Source organism: Tetrao urogallus (assembly GCF_951394365.1).
Source record: "Tetrao urogallus genome assembly, chromosome: 11".
Taxonomy (NCBI): Eukaryota; Metazoa; Chordata; class Aves; order Galliformes; family Phasianidae; genus Tetrao; species Tetrao urogallus.
The window spans coordinates 17,128,699-17,146,846 of record NC_136824.1 but is presented as its reverse complement, the minus strand read 5'-3'; the positions used below and the strand labels follow the sequence as shown (position 1 = coordinate 17,146,846).

The 18,148-nt window shown below is 39.6% G+C and overlaps 1 protein-coding gene across 1 annotated transcript in view; it reads right to left on the bottom strand.

The window, feature by feature from the left end:
* TMEM266 (transmembrane protein 266) overlaps positions 1-18,148 on the bottom strand; it is a gene marked incomplete at both ends in the record, with an annotated part of 54,280 nt that overhangs the window by 25,588 nt on the left and 10,544 nt on the right. The window contains 2 exons of the mRNA XM_079540802.1: positions 8,450-8,523; positions 12,974-13,128. Of these exons, the coding sequence (XP_079396928.1) occupies positions 8,450-8,523; positions 12,974-13,128 (229 nt within the window). The remainder of the gene's footprint in view (positions 1-8,449; positions 8,524-12,973; positions 13,129-18,148) is intronic.

The window sequence follows — 18,148 nt, the reverse complement described above, 5'->3', positions numbered from 1 at the left end:
GTGCCAAGAACTGTGCTGAAGAATCTAAATGACTGTATGATGAATACATATACATGTACATGAATATACATATCACCTCTTCATTAAAAATGCAAACATCTTCAAATCCCAACCAGCTCTGAATTTACCCCAAACACAGCAAACAGCAGCATTACCTAACTGTGTAACAATACTAGATTTTTCAGAGCAGTACTGTTTTGCCAAACCCCACGAGCCCAATTGCCTCCCTTGGTCCAGGATGACCATGCTGAGCTCTACCTTGGCACTCCAAACCTTAATTTGTTTTGCAGAGGAAGACACTGCTGTGAGACATACATTGCTTTCAAATCCTGTCTCATATCACAAATAATGAGAAAAGTCAGCCAGCCAGCACTCACTCAGGAATGCTGTATGTGAAGCAGTGTCCAGGTCTAGCTGAGAAAGGGAGTTGCTAGCCAGAAGAGCAAACATAGCGCTCTCTTCCCTCTACAAAAAATGATGAGACTCTATGTAGACACCAAGAACTGCTAATGCTGCTGATCTCTGCTCCGAAAAGAACATTTTAATTCCAAAGTACTTTACCAACGAAGTACAGGAACAGTTTCCTTATGAATCTGTATGCACAGGATATTTTAGATAAGGAAGAAGAAACACTCAATGGCAGCTCTGTGAAACCCCTCACCATTCCAAATTTGCCATTATGGTGTGATGTGAGCACAGTAATGTGTGATGTAAGTACACATGCTGCTGTATGACCAAGATACTCCTGCAGCCTCAGTTCCCTAGCTCCTCTGTAAGGAACTCCCTCACTCCCCACTGACAAGCTGCATGAAGTGCAAGTTACTCAAGAGCACACAGATCACTACATCAGTTAACCTGGGGTCCACAGCAGGAAGCCATTGGGAAATGCATGAGGAAAAGCAGTGCCTTCCCAAAAGCATGAGGTGTGCTGCCTTTACAACAACCCCGTTGACAGCATAGAAACATCCAGGTCATTTTCTTCTGTGCTTAGACATCATTTATGAAGCACTATCAATGAGCAACCAAAGGATGGTTGAACACTGCAGATGTTTACAGTGACTGATGGTGACAACCCTTCCTCTTTTGGATAGTTGGATAGGAGCACACAAAGATCTTTTCTCTGCAGTGATGGGGCAGAAACGCACAAAGAAAACAGAAGCACTGCTGCACAACTCTAAATGTTATTTAACACAGAACTGCTGAGGGAACATAAATCAGGATTTTCTTTTCTGCCTTTTTAATTCCTCACTGCGGTGTTTAAAGCATTACGGTCACATTTGCAGGCCCTAGAAGTTCTAAGGGCTGGATGCTTGTGCAAACATTTCCATTTCCAGCCTGCTGGTGTGAATCAGCACAAGCCAGCAATGACGGGAAGTCTGTCTGGCAGCCTCCCGGTGCCACATCTAGAAGACAGGCTTCCTCATAACAAATGTCTCGACAACAAGTGTTTCTGCTTAAAAGTAGGGCAAGCAAATTAAAGAAAGAGAGAACACAAGTGCAGAACAAACCCTGCTCCCCACCTGAGAGACATCATCTTCAGAACAAAAAGTTGAGGGCACAAGATAAGCTTTAAAAACATTTGTTTTGCATGGAAGGTCTTGAAGCTATCCACTGGCATGATCCACCAGTGTGTTGTTTTTAACAAAATGAAGTTTCAAAAGCCACGTAGGGCAGCTCTGCCTTGGTGCCCTGAGGGAAATGGGTGCTCCAGAAAAGAAAATGCATGAGTCTCACAGCGCTTGCACCTGGTGGTACAGATGTGGTATGCCCATGGTTTCCTGGTAACTCTTTACCACTGGCAGCTCCAACCTCTTTTGCTTTTTCTGCCCTCTCTGCACAAACCACGCGATGAGTGATGCTGCTGTAACTCTTACCTAGAGGAATCTGAACCAAGCAAATCGGGACTTCTCTAGGCATGTTTTCCTGTTCAGCATAATAAATACTTTGACTGAAATGAAAGTGCTGGTGTTACTTACAAATAATATTTCAGTACATTTTTCAAAACAGCCACAAGCGTCCTCCAAATAAATGCATACTGCACTTGACTGTGTACTTTCTCTATACTGAACTTAAAAATAAGAACCTGTAGCAGAACCTAAAAAAAATCAGAGACAAATAAAATTCAAGCAAAGTTTTTACACACCATGCATGGATCAAAGAAATGAAGAGTACAGCAGCTAAAACATTCAGATGAAACAGAAATGATAGCTGTGACTCTTCCTTATGTAGAGCTAACACAAGAAAATACAAAAAAATAAGGAAAAAAAAAAAGAGAAACACCACTGTTCTCTATTGATGCATGGGCGTTTTCTAGTACTGCAGCAAATGCATACACACAGTTCTGCATTCCAGGTTGCATAGGTTTGAATGCAAACATTAGATATCACTGAGTATTTATTTTTCTGTTAAAGGTCACTGCCAGGTTTGTTTTCTTTTTTTTTTTTTTTTAAGCTGAAAAAAAATGCTTTGACATTTCTTGACCAGATAGCTTTTAACTAGAAAGTCCTTATATGTAGATATGTACATGTGTGTATGTTGATAAAACAGACATAGATATATCAGAAATACTTCCTGCTTTCTGAGAAAAGCTAAATTATTACATAGAAGTCTGCCCAGTGTACTAATAAAAATAAAAGACTAGACACTTCTGTGAACTTATTTTAGATGGAGTAAGGACAGATTAAAGAAAAATAAACCCTATTTTTCAAAAAGAAAGGCACTTTTGAAGTTGATATTGTTCATTGCTGACACAGTTGCTTGCACGACACTGACTGTCTGCAGCATAACTGTGATGCTGCAGGTTCTCTCCCCAATTTGGCAGGGACACCTGGCCAAGTCCTTTGCTGAGCCAGCTGTGTGCATTCCCTCAGTCTGCGTGAGCTGGCCACATTTGTTAGCTGACTGCACAGCACATTCAGTAACTCTAAGTACTTCACTGCTTGCACTGGTAACGCACCATTTACTACCCAGTGATTTGCTGTGCCATTATCATCCACAGCATAAAGAAATCCAAAGGAGGCAGCACAGAGGTGATGCTGGCCCACCACGCTTAGCTACCAGCAAAGCAGGGAAGCTTTGCATTTCAAAATGAGGCAGGGATTGCACAAGAGCTGAACAGTGGAGGGAGGAGGGTGAAAAGGGTCTTTAGCAGAGTGTTTCCTCCCTTCCACTGCCACAAAACTTTGGCAGAAACTCTAAGATCAAGCTTCTGCCTCCAGGATGTATCTTAGAACATCAAATATTAATTGACATATTTCCCAGAAAGAATAATTTGTACCCACTCTTTATAATCTCTGGCTTGGGCCACGTTGCAGAGGCCTGAGCTCATTCACTACTTAAAAGTGAACTTAGTGCCACTTCTTGGTGTGCCTGTCCTGAGACACTGCATTACTTGTTCTGGTGTATGCTCCACCCCACCCTGCAGAGCATGAAGAAACACCCTGGCATCTTTAAATGGCACACCCTCCTGCTTCCAGGGCATAGGCATCCTGCTCACAGGGTTTTTCTTCAACCAAAGCTCTGAAATGAAGAGGATAGCTACTGACCTCACCTCACAGAGCACAAAACATTCCTGACTTACTGTGCTCTGTAACACTGTAGATCTATCAGCACAAGTAGTCACACAGAAATAAATAACTGCAAAAGCTTGGCAACACTTAGAAAACATGAATGCAGTGCATTTTTCTCACTGCCTACCACTAATACTCTATCAGGCTATCACTGAGTGCTCAAATGCATCTTTGCACGAGTACTGCACTGCAGGTCACTTGTTGTTCTGCAATAATCTTAGAATGTGGAGAAAAACAATTTTATAATGAAAACTCTGGAATGATTTGAAAGGGCTTTACAGGAATAGAAATGGTTTACTACAGATGCAGCACATTACGATAAGGTAAATGCAGACTGAACAGAAAATTGGTCATAAGCAACCTTGCTTCAGAAGTTCCCTCTTGGCTTGATCACACTAGCATTAATTCTTCTCTTCATAATGCAGTGTAGAAGGTGTTGGCCTGTGGCTATCAAGAGATGAAAGCATAGATGAAGCACTGATAGAGCACACCTACAAGTAAGTATAGTAATAAGTAATATGTTCTTGGAAATGAAATGGGCAGGCTCACATTTCAGGAGTGTCTCAAGCTAAATCATCTAGGCCTCTACAAAACCATTTTTCGTGAAGTAAGAAAATAAGTGGCTAGAAAAGAAACGTCAGAGTACACTAAAAACTTTTTTTTTTTTTTTAAACATAGTAGCTTAAGTTTACCTTTATAATTGTAATAATATCTACAAATCTGTATCTTTGTAACTAGATCTCCCCTTGTCAATCACTCTAAACAAAAGCCAAACTATGAACAGTCAGCAATGCAGGGCATTCGTGCACCATGAAAAAGAGTCACGTGCATGCGGAGCGAAAATAAATATTCAGAAAATAAATCCCAGCTTGCAGAAGAATTTCAGAATTGATATTAGATTGTCTTTCTGCTTGGTTGTTCGAAGCACGACCAAAAAATCTAACAAAAGAAACAGTCGATTTCTGTAATGAAAAATTCTTCAGGAACTGTAATGAATAATCTGTATGGGAAAGACATGATTTGCTTAGATCTGTCATTTGGGATGCGTTTCCTCCTGGAAGTTTTCTGCAGAACATCACTAGGAACGTCATCCTCGGGAGGTTTTATTATTTCCAAGAATTGCTAGATGTAAAACATCACAGTGAGTACTAAGAACTCTGAACATACAAGATGACATTTTTTTCTTCCTACAGTGAAAATGCATTTATGAGCCAGGGCTAATTAAACAAACCCTTTATCAACCAGTACCCCAGATGTACTCTACCCGATTCAAGAACTTGTTTCTTAGTCATAGGAAAAAAGTTGCAGTGCAGTGACTGCCTAACTTCAAGCACATGAGAAAACCTGGTTTCTCTGTGGGAAACGCTCGAGTGCTGAAAGCTAGCAGAATGCCTGAGTGCTTGGCTGACTGAAGCAACACAGAGCAATGCAAACAACCAACATGAAAGAACCTGATTCTTGCACGCAAGTGGTCTCAGCAGTCTTAGTAGAAAAACAGAACTGAACAACAGCTACAGAATCAGATACTTCTGGCAATGCAATAAGGCTATTAAATACAGACTCCAATCCACTTACCAAAATACTCTGACTTTCCCCATCTTTCTTATCTCAACTATTAAGGCTGAATATGCACTCTTGTTAGGGTGCAACCCCGGCCTTGCTTTGCTGTTGGCACTGGGGTTCCCCCTTCAAAGTCTTCTCTTCTGTCTTAACATCTGGGTAACATTCAGTGCACAGACAAATTATTGTGATGTATGTAAACAGAAACAAACATACACAATCATCACCACTAGTAAATCCTATTCAAAATGCTTGGGAAAAAGCAAGAAGAGTTGATGTGCACTTCATTTGAATTTATGTTGGAAAAGTCACAGACAGTGACAGAAAATGTAAAATTCTCAGAAAGCAATAAATTCCTTTAAGACTCATGGAGCTAACACAAGTGAATAGAGAGCTGGAGAATGCTCCAAGCCCAGCTACTTAATTTTGTTGGCAAATGTTCTTCTGGCAGCTGCCAGTTGGTGGCACATCTGCCCCCTTCACTTCAGCCAAGCAGAAAGCCAGTGCCTGTTTAACTCCACCATGATGAGACTGTAAGTACTTTTAACCAAGTCATGCTCTCCCAAAACATTCAGGTTTTCTGCTGGAAGTTTCCTATTCTTCAACAAGTTGTTGTTGTTTTTGAGAAGTTTCTATTACTTGTTCATTACATCTAATTTGAAGTCTCTCTGAAGAATGACATATCTACCTTTATAATGAATGGGAACCAAACCACAGAAAAAAGTAATTAACACCCAACACTGGGACATGATACTTGCAAAGGAGAAAACCTGTTTCTGTACACCAGAAACTCTCAGTCCTTGGTTTGGGGAAAGAAGCACCATCTGAAGGACTAAGCACCAGTTGCCTGTTATATTGAAGCAAATCAATTAAGCCTGCTCAAATCTGGAAACCCATTCCTTGGCATCAACACTCACAGAATGCACTCATTATAACTCACAATCTTCTCAAGAAATAACAAAGCCAGCTGACTCATGGTATCGGGAATTGAGGAGGAAAAAAACCTCTGAAGGAGCATAAAACAAAGGTGGATGAAAAATAAATTTGTATGATATGCAGTTTTTGCAACATTTCATAATCTCTTGAAATTCAAATCTTTTGATTTGGGTGAGAAAAAAAAATAGACTTTCTGTTTTTCTGCTGAAGAAACACATTTCAACACAAACAAATGTGCTGTCATTCATTAAATGAGCCTTGCACAAGACCAACTCCAGCAAACCCAATGGCAGTTACACCTTCATTCTCTTTCAGGTCTGAGGTCTTTGAGGATATCCAGATACTTAGTGGAGTCCACCTCTGTTGCTTTAACCAAGTCAAGGATTCTGAGCAGCTACAAATGCATTTGATGAAACAATATCCAAAAATCCTACCCTCCTTTGTGCTCATTACATGGCTACTTTGTGATCGCATTTTTCCTTGGTGTAAATCCAACCCACAATCAAGCAGGCAAAGGAAGATGCAAGAAGTATCCAAAACAAGTTCAAAATGAGAATGGTGAGTCAGGCAATCAACTCTGGCTGTGTGAAGTATTTCTGTTACTGTTTTACTGCAAAGCATTTCCAAACCAGTCCATCCATTTGTGCAGGTGCTGTTTCAGTAGGACTAAAACTTTACTTCTGCCTTGACATGGGTGAGAAGTGGCCTGGTGGATGTGCCTGTGCTGCCAGGAGCAACCTACCAAAAACTGCCTGCATGTGAATTGAACTACAGACGTGATACAGGAACAAGACACTGCATCAAGCTTTGGAGAAAGTGGTAAATATGAATTAAAACAGAACTTTAGACTACATCCAGCAGAAGAAAATCGAGGAACACAGCAAAACTTGCTGTAAGACAAGCTCAAGACAGCAACAGAGATGAGGTGAGTATGTTAGTGCAGTCATCAGGTGCCTCCAGGGTGCTGATTCCCACAGGAGAAAATAATGATTCTCAAGGAGATAGGAAAATATTTCTTTACAGGAAATGGACTTTATCTAGCAAACCTGAGTCTCTGGGCATTAGGATATTCAATGCACAAAGAAAGGATTCTGTAAAACTTTTCAATGGTTTACAGGTTCTTTTTCAGGCAGGTTACATGTAATCTACAATCCACAGTCACCATCAAATGATGGGAAATGCACAGAGGAATTATATGCATTTGTGCAGCTCCAGCACCAGAGGAGACTGGAGATACAAAACCATCCTGAGACCTCTGCCTGGAATCAGGGAATCCCTTCTGAAAGTGCCCTACGGCAGTTTGGACACACTAGCTAGAAAGCCCCCATAATGAGCAGAAATAGGAAGCAGAAATACAAAATGATACATGTGAATAAATTTCATTAATAGAACCACAGAAACAAACAGTGGCATAATATGGTAACTATGAATCCATCACAAGTAATCTACCAATCTTTCACATATACCACAACTCCCAATTTTTATTTTTTTATTTTTTTTTTTAATATCTTTGTAATCTTCACCAAAACGTACCACAGGGTGAAGAACTTCACTTCTTTTTGGATAAAAATGTTTTCTCCTACAGAACCAGGTGTATTTTTAAATACATAAGTTCAGGTTCTCTTCCAACATACTAGTTGGCATCAAGTGACAAAAAAAAAAACAAAAACAAAAACTTTTTTGGTGACAACTAATACATCATAGTATACATGGAAAAGCAGCCCTAATAACTTGGGAATTTTCAGGTGTAGTCTAAATGTCTCCATATCAATGACTTCTCTTTAGAATAAAGTTGGAAACTATAATAGATTATCCCAATTTGGTCATTTGTTGTAGCATGACTAAAGCATTCTCCCCTTTCCAAAAATATATTCATTAAAATATTTGTAAAGAAATTCACCATTTGTTTCATTCTCTTACTTTTACATGCAGCAACCCAGAACGTCTAAACTACCCATATAAACTACGAGAGAAGATCATTCCACTCTTAAAACAGATCTTTTTATAAGACAAGATCTGTAATCTTGAATTAATTCCTTATTCCCAGTGACACCAATAAGATTTCTGTGAGACAAAAATGCATGAAATAGGCCTCTTCCACGTCTGTGGTGATCCAGAGATGATTATCTCTTTTTGTAGCTGTTCAACTGTAACTTGTCTTTCTTGCCAATTCTAGGCAACTGACAAACAGCACTAGTACAACCAAGATCTTTCAGTTTGCTAAGAGCAGCAACTGTTAGACTTTTTTTTTCCTCTTTCCTTAAGTGCACTCTCTTACATTTATTCACAATCCAAAAACCAGTGTTAAATTCTTGTTAATTCAAGTGACATCATACAAATACCTTGCAGTTCTGTGCGTGGTGAAAGTCTTTGATCATACATACCTCTGAAAAGAAAACAGACAGGATGACTAGGCTGATCCAGTGAATTACTCCTGCAAACTGTGAAGCACTTGAAACTGCAATTAACACAATACAATGAAGCATCATTTTAGTAGCAGAATGCAACTTAAGTTTAACATCACTAGTACTGCTACAACTTACATGTGGATTAAGCTTTCTTCTCTAAATTTCATAATGGAAAAACCAGAAAAGAAGCAGGATGTAATGGGACATTTAACTCCAGACCTGTCAGCTGTTCACTCAAATCCAGATCAGCATGTTAGCAGCTGCAGCAGCTTTGCAATGGACCATTCACACATCAGACTGCTGGTAAGCAGTGACATACGTGTTTTAGGTCTGTTACTGCTGCACACTGTCACTCCATGCATTGCGTTAGTATAAGATGTGTGACTAGATCCTGTCTACCTGCAAGTTTAGTTAGAATGTTGTAAGGAAACAATGCTCCACTATTCCCACATTACTCCTTGTATTCATTCTTTGATAATTAAGCTCAGAAGACCTGTAACCGTCTGGAACTGGTCGTTAAAAACCAGAGCTTTAAAGCCTACTTCTAATCATATAACTAAGGCTCTCTTTACAGCAGAGACTGTTTTTATGGAGTTAAATCAGTGTCTTGAAACATGGAGAATTTCTCAAGGAAGTTCTATGTTCAAAGTGCCCTTCATTGCTGAAAGCCCAAAGAGTCCAGTACCTGACCTACTGACAACTCTTACTCTGGAGGTCACATACTCTGAATTAAAACAACAAAGAAAAAAAACTTTCTTTCTTTACTTTAGGGCATTAGTGAGTCTACCTTTCCTACAGCAGATGGATTACAATACTCTGTGCAGCCCTGCTCAGAGAGTCATGTACCAGCAAAGCTAAAGGTAATCAATGATTCTGTATGCATAAAAATGCAAGATCATGGCAGAATTCCCAAGAACACTTATGGCATGCACTAAACCAGGCATCTTATTTTAAAGTTAAAACCGATTAAAATGGAAAGAAGAAGAAAGGAATGTAGAAAGAAATGAAGATACGAAGAAAAACATTGATGGGCTGCTGCTGGAACTTACACAGCTGAAGCTTATGGGGACTTGATGTGAGAGGGTTTTCTGCAGTGCAGCAGAGGAACTACTTAGAGATGAAACAACAGGAAAATGTAGTATATATACCTATCCTAAGGCACTGTCTTTATAGGGTGGCATAAAGAACAAGAAATAGAAAACATCTGTAAGCTATTTTTCAGAGATGCCGATTGACATATAAGGCTCCAGCTGCCCCTTAGTGGACAAAAAATATATAGCAGTAAGAATGTTGAAAGAAAATCATTTTGTGATGGAGGAGAGTGCTGGATCCACTGCCAGACAGCATGCAATCAGATTGCCAGTAAAACAGTAAATCTGTAAAAGTCTTCCAAGTCAGAAGCTTTTGTTAAAGAGCTGAATCACTAACCCTTTCTTTGTACATTTGTACATTGTACATTTGCTTCTTCCAAAAGATTCCCCTTTGTGAAAGGTCTACAAAATGAGAAAGCTCTTCTCCAAGAGGTGCTCATCCCCCACTCTGTGGCAGCTTGGATACATCCCTGGGATTTGGTTTGAGGCAAAGCATCTAAAAGCTCCTCAGTTGCTACCTTTATCAAAACAGCACCCCACAATTATTTTACCTGTTACCCTTTAAAACAACAACAACAACAAACAGCTAAAAGCCAAATAGTTTTGCTTTCACATTTTGCTTGTCTGGAGCTATGAGGACAACATGAATACAAACCCAGCTTTTTAGTCATGAAGACTACCATTCAGTATAAAAGTTAAGTACAGCCAGCTTCAGTCTAACTCCTCCTCCTCCTTTCATTTATACTCAAAATGCATATCTGGAGGACAGGAACGAAGAATGCATTCTGACAAATGGTGAGTGGCCATTACAGAAGCTTGTACTACCAGCTCTTGTTTCTGATTGCTGTTGTTGATGATGGTTTCCTGGTAGATACAAGTTTCTGCCAGGTGTAGACAGCAGCTGCTCCCTGCGTGGTTTGGGCAAGCCTTCAACCCATTCACACAGAGATATAACTGCATCTCAGTACTCATTTTCCTTGCACAGCTTCACACACAGTCAGACAGCACCTGATCCAGCAATCAGGTAGCATTATGTGCAGCCTTTCAGGTCCATGGTCTTCAGGAAGACCTGATGCCTTCTACAGAAATACCTGCTGCAGTTGACTGCAGAAGGAGGACTAAGATGACTGCCTGACTTGCTCTCCTCCAAAACTACTGAAGACAGTGAAGGGACAGCATGGTCTGTTTTTCTGAGTACAGGAGTATGGGTTGAAACTTGCTAACTTCAAAATACTTGCATCACAAAGTCTATGATAAGACATTATTTTGTTAATGCATGTCCTACACATCTGCAGGCCTGGTCTCCATCACTGATACTTTGTGTGTGGGAAAAGTGCTACCAAGGACTGCAATAAAAATATGAGAAAGGTACTTGCAAAATCACACAGCCAGAAAAATGGACTTTTCATGCAATAGTTTTTCACAAAAAACTCAAAGCACATTAAAATCTCATTTAAAAGAGAAAAAAGACTTCCTAAGCAGTTATCAACTATAACATTTAGCATTTGTTATTACAAACAAAACTGCCATAGTGCATCCTAATGCACTGCTCAATTTCATATAGAATAAGAAATCAATTTCATATAGAACAAGAAATCATCATAAGTTCAAATTACATATATTTTCAAAAAGCATGATTATGCCCTGAATGCTGTTTACCACTTCAAGGTAAGCAATGTGCATTCCTTGTACAACACAACTGCAATACCAAGCATCATCAAGATAACCTTCATCTGATTTTAAGCAAAATAGAAAAAGTTCAGCTTAACAAAGGCAAGAAGTGTGATGGGTTGTAATGCAAAGTAGCAACACAGAGCTACGTTCTCTCAGGTGCTGAGAGAATCCACACAGACAGGGCAGGGATAGCAGCCTAACAGTAAAATCACCTGACCTGACCAAGCACCTGTAGGTCACATACAAGGTGCAAGCTGTGGAGTTTTTAAGGGTATGACATGCACCACATACAAAGAGAAGTGGGCCCTGAAAAATAGTCACCTTTTTGGAAAAATGAATGGTAAGAAAGCAGGTGCTTCCAGAAGAAAGTCTCCAGAACTGTATTAGAAGTCTAAAACAAATCAACAGAAACAGCTTTTAAACTCTTGGGCTCCACACAAAGAGACAAATCTATATATAAATATAAAGATACATCCTAGTATTTACTGAGTACCTCATTCCATTTTTAAGGACTTATATCCATAATTAGCATTCCAGACTCATCTGAAAGCTACAGGTTTGTCCAAATTATGGGCTTCCCCATACAAAATGGTAAGTTCCAAGAGACTGCTGAAAATAACAAATGTAATGAAATGGTCATGCTGGTAACTGTGTGTGCAGCATGGACAGACAGGGCTGTGAACAGAGGTGGGGGCAAGTTTGGGCAAAGTTGTGGAAAGACAGCTCAGTCACTGATTCTTCTTGAAGGGTTTATAAAATGGTTGCAATTACCAATCAAGTCCCCTAAAGTAATCTTATTACAATACTTAAGTCTTACACTGAAAGCTAACTTCACTAATATCAACAGAAAAATCATGAAAATAGCAAAATGAGAGAATAAAAACTGTGCTTGCCTAATTTGAAGTTGCCACAGAGGACACCAGACTGTGACTCTTTCATGCTTTGCATTTGTGCATTCATGGAATTGTCTGAACCTCATTACTGACATTTCAATATATTTGCAGGGAGGTGCTAAAGGCTAGTCTACAACAATTAGAGGGAAAAACGTAGCTGGCATTTGTGTTCACAACAGGTTTGTATTGCAAAAGCAAAAAAAAAAAAAAGAATGGAAGAAAACAGTAGTAGGGAAAAAAAAAAAATCAACATGAAAAATTGCACTGTGGAACCTGTGTAGAGTGAATTCAGATAAAACAAAACTCCACTTAGGCAGTTATGGGGATCACTGTATATTAGAGTAGAATAATAATCTGTAACATTTCAGCATGCCACAAGATAGAAAACCATAATTTCAATTCCTACCTGCCTGAGAAGTAGAAAATAAGTAAGGAAACGCCATGAAATAACCTAGCGTGTTCTTCATATCTGTCTACCCATGTGTATACAAGTATCAAGGAGATTAACAATACGTATGACTTTTCTCCTTTGTTATGGAGTGTTTCTGACCTGAAGGACAGACCTTTTCAGGTACCAACATACAGATACCTGCACGCACGCTCTGCTCGTATCCTCTGAAAATGTGTCCTATATCAATTTGGTCAGCAAAATAGAGAAGGGACTGACTTCACTATACCAGGGTTCCACAAACACACAGTTCTTGCCTAGCCTACTAACCATTTACATGGTAGGGAAAAAAAATCCTCACGATCTCCAACCCACCCCTTCAAAAGTCTCCCAGCAAGTTAAGCCCTTATTTCATTAAAATAAAAAAAATAAAAAAAGAAATCCTCCTACTCACACTGGAGAAGCTTTATATCTATTAGGAGTTCCAGAGTCAGAAGAATCACCACCAACACTACACAGGCTACCAGGAAACTGTTGAGACTTGCACTGAGCAAAAATACCTGCCACACAGCTGCTCGCCTCCCACAGCACGGTTTTAGCCAGTTAGATCTAAGAAAAGAAAATTAAGAGGGGAAAAAAAAAAGAAAAGAAAAGAAGAAGTGAAAAAAGAAGAGAGCTACAGAGCAGTGGACTCAAAACAGTAAGTTCTGCTATTATGGATACTCATCAATGCTGTACGTAGACTGTTAGAGTCACTCACTGGTTTCTTTACTAAGGTTGGGCCATTTTCCAAATGATTACAGTGTTAAATCCTGTTTGCATTTGTCAACTGCACCATCCACTTTAATGAGCACGGTTAATTGCAACTGTTACACGGGCATAACTTCACCCTGGGGATCAGTTGTGTCTCAGCTTTAATGAGTTTCCCCAACCCTCCTGAGTACACCAATACTCAAGTGTCTTCCAATGGTCTGAGTAATGCAACACTGATTATCATACAATGCTTTTCCACTTTCTTCCTGTCTCACTATTTTTCATGCACCTTGATTTTGATATACACGCTGCAGTAACTTATCTGTGGTAACCAAGACACAAAAGGACTCAGCTGTTCAGTTAGAAGGTTTTATAACAGATTATCTGGTATTTAACGTTACGGTCTTGCACCTCATCCCTTCTCAGGTACGAAACAAATCAGACAAGAGGAGTAATCAGTTGCACATTATGGAAAAGGAAAAACAGAATTTTGGAAAGCACCAAAGAGTAGTTCAGATACTCCATAACTCAGCCTATACTAGCAAATAGTAGACAGCCAAAGTGTCAAGCAACTGGCTGGGGTTGTCTAGTTCACTTACTTCGAGTAAGCCAGCAGTCTATTTGTGCACCAGGCTCAACAGAGGTCACCTTGTTTTGAAGGAAAAAGAAGGATCAGCCAAAGTGAAGGGAGCTGCGCTATGCCACTAGTTTTAAGGGTCAGAGAGCCCTCGATGGCTTACTTAGGGGTACAGATGTAGATTGTGAGTTCCAAGGTTCAAATGAACCATGAGAAGAAATTAAAAACAAACAAACAAACACAATGAACAGAGCTATTACTTCAACAACAAGTAATGCTGCTTGCTAAAATTACGGTCCACAACAAATCCCTGTTTTCCAATGTGTGTTTTCAGGAGCGATGAAATTCAAGACATCACTTGGATCAGTACCAAATCTGCTGTAATTGGTTTCAGCATCAGCTAATAACCACCATCCAGCTAAGAGTGCAGCTCGTTCACTGCAACACCCAGGTTCCAGTTGCTATAGCAGCTTTAAATCTTTGCAGAAAACTATTGCTATCCTGGTTCCCTTAGTAGCTGGCACTCACCATCCTCTGCAGGGTTGTCAGAACTTTTGGCTCTAACCAAAACCAGTAGCTGGATTTCAGAAGAAAACTTGTTTATTGCAGGGAGAGAAACTGGAAGAATTCCTGCTGAGTACATCTGTGAGGATGAGAGCTCTGGAAGGAAGCTGATGAATCAATAAATGTTTTACCAGCACTTTCCCAATACAGATACACGTTTTAAAATGGGTTGTTGAAACTTCCTGCTTTTTCTCTTGAAAATACTTCTGTCAGGAATCACGGTAGCATGCTGTTCAGAAATAAAAAGCCCATCCTGATAATTTTTTTCCTTCTAAAATTCTCCCATATTTTATTACTGGTACAGTATTTATTGTATCATTTCTCCTCATAGCATTTTGTAACTTTCCTACGCTGGCCCAAGTATTCCAGCCTGAAGCAGCAATTCAAACCACTTTTTTCTCAATTGTTGCCTGAAAAGAAATACATAAAATAATCATAATGCACTAAAAAATACAGAAGGCACTGGATTTTAAATACATTTTTTTAAATCTAAGGAAAAAAGAGCATTCTAATAAGGCCTTTCAGCAAACTTGTCGTTTTTAATGGATTTTGTTTGCCTCCATCTCAAAACAGGATAACCTGTTCTTACCACAGCTGGTATTTTTGTTTGTTAGTTTTCCAAGATCTTCATAAAATAACACTAGAGACTGGTTTTGTCTATTTAGTACAGGTTTTAGTTCTATCCTCATCTTATCTTTATCCTCCTGTTTCCAAAAAGACCTGCTTTGCAAGCATTTTAGCATTGCAGGGTTGCTTTTCTTATTTCCTATTCTCAGAATGATCAGTAGAGGGCCTAAATACACTCTTCTAAAAATTCTATGTAGTTAAGATTTTCAAATACTACAAGTGTTTCACTAAATAATCTGTGATACTCAGCATGCATTACCTACAGACATGATAATCTTTATTCAAGTTAATCATTACTTAAAGAAACGCTAAGGAATGCAGACTTATTCTTCTATCTACCCTGTTTCAATATTCTCCCAATTCCAAAATGCTTGTTTGAAATTACCAGCTTACGTCTGGAAAAGCAATAATATTAAGAGGTGAAGTGCAGATCATCTGCATGTTTGCTCCTATATATCACTCCTATAATATATAAATTGATTTCAAGTACGTGAAGTGTTTGAAAATTAAGCCTGGAAACCTATCTTCAGTTTCCAATCTTAACTAAACCAAGGCGCATTTGTTTAATGTGTGTCCTATGAGCAGACAATGATCAGCACTTTCACCTAGCAGACAAGCACTTCACAGATCTTCAAGTCCTCTGAATCCACTGACACCAATACTTATACTGAGCTCTAAAAAATGGTGCACAGGACAGTTCTTTTCTTGGAAGCTGAGAATTTAGTTCATTTACCATGTTCATTTGACACAACTGTATTATAGAGTCCTGATCTTCCCTTGGTCTGTTTTGTTTTTTCCTACATATCTTCTGTAAAGAAAGGACATAAATAAGAAAATGAACTACAACTAGAAATATATTTTATGCAGATAAATCTATTGACACAGTAACCACACCAGATCCTAATAAACAATCTCTTCATCTCCTTCAGTGCTCTAAACTGTCTTAGTAGAGTATCTCTTTCTCATGATATAAGGGTCATCCATTCAGTAGAGGAGAAATCTGGTATTTGAGAAAAACAAATCCATACCAGAACTAGGAAGGGTTTAAATCTACCTTCCAAATCTTGGCCTCTGCTCCTCTATTCAGTAGGATTATCATCTACCTGCCTTACAGTGCCTAGATGAAATAAATAAGGAATATGTTGGCTGATAGTGATGCAGGGTTATGAGAAATTTAAGTATACTGTGGAATTTTACTGGGGTAAGTCTTTTTAAAGATACTTTCACACATGGCTGTGTGGAAAACCAATCTGTTATCATCACTGCTAGTTTTATTAATAAACAGCTTGGAAAAAAAAAGAGCATAAGGCAAAACTGGGAAAGGTTTAACATATTTCTTTGGGAAGGAACAACTACAAACAATTTGTTCAAGCTGTTAACAGCTGTCACTGTTTCTATTTTCTGATGTAGCAAATAAATATCCCAAATCTGTATTATACCTTACCCTGGTTGTTTTTGTTTGTTTGTTTGTTTTTGTTTTTTGTTTTTTTGTTTTTTGGCTTAGCAGCAAGTGTTTGCATCTCACAAGATGGATATGATTAGCAACCAGAAGGATGGATGAGATCCAAATCGCTAACTGAAGGAAAAGAAAAGCCATGGTCAGGAAGTAACTGAAACACAGAGTTTCAATAACACAAAATCTGAGACCAAACAGACAGGAGCCTCACAGGAGACTACAGAGAGCAGCTGGAAGCCTTTGGCAATTGTAGTGAACAAATAGAGCTCTGCATCCCTCTCCCAGGCTTTTCCTACAAGAATAGTTTAACTACTGAGGGCAGCCTCATCCTTTTTCCACTAGAAGTCTTACAGTTTCTAAGCCAGCTACAGTTCTTAGAGGACTGCTGCAAAACTCTGTTGTTCTAATGGCAAGAAAGGCCTCCTGACTTCATCCTAACCCCAAACCCAATACAGCCACTACTTGTGTCAATCCTATTCTTTGACTGATTGCTCTTTTCCCTTGCTGGCATTTTGTCCATGTTACATTCATACACAGCAATGACATTTCCTTATTTAAAGAAGTGCAGTTGGGAGGAATTGTCAGTCTGTTTGGGGGGTAGGAAGGCCCTGCAGAGGGATCTGGACAGGCTGGATCACTGCACTGAGGCCAGTGGGATGAAGTTGAACAAGACCAAGTACCAGGTCCTGCACTTCAGCCACAGTAACCCAAGGCAACACTACAGGCTGGGGGCAGAGTGGCTGGAAGACTGCATAGAAGAAAAGGAGCTGAAGGTGTTGGTCTGTGGTCAGCTGAACACAAGCCAGCAGTGCACCCAGGTGTCCAAGAAGGCCAGTGACATCCTGGCTTGTGTCAGAAATGCAAATCTAGCAGGAGCAGGGAAGCGATCATCCTCTGTACTCAGCACTGGTGAGGCCACACCTCAACTGCTGTGTCCAGTTTTGGGCTCCTCAATACAAGAAAGACATTGAAGCCCTGGAACATATGCAGAAAAGGGCAACATAGCTGGTAAGGAGTCCAGAGCACAAGATTTATGAGGAGAATACCTGAGGGAGCTGGGACTGGTTAGCCTGGAGAAGAGGAGGCACAGGGGAGATCTTATCACTCTCTACAACTCCCTGAAGGGAGGCAGTGGCAAGGTGAGGGTCAGCCTCTCCTCTCATGTAACTAGGGATAAGAATAGAGGGAATGGCCTCAAGTTGCAGCAGGGGATATTCAAAATTAGGTGTTCTTCTCCAGAAGAGTGGTCAGGCACTGGAACGGGCTGCATAGGGAGCTGGTGGAGTCACCATCGCTAGAGGTGCTCACAAAATGTTCAGATGTACTGAGGGACAAACTGGTGATTTGTGGACAGTTGGACTGAATGACCTTTGAAGCCTTTTCCAATTCTGGTGATTCTATGAACACAGACAATAGGAACTGCACATAATGTTTTGGAATAGGTTTAATTACATCAGTGCTTTTCAGCTCTATCTGAAGTATCTTAGCTGATGCTTTCTAAGCTTATTTTTGCCTTCCTCACAGATATATATATATCAGACTATTTTTGCCACAGATATAATGTGATTATCTTGTACATGATTCCTCTCATTAGGTATTTATTAGGCTTCTCCATTTTACGTTAAGGTTAACAGTAAACCTAAAAATCAACC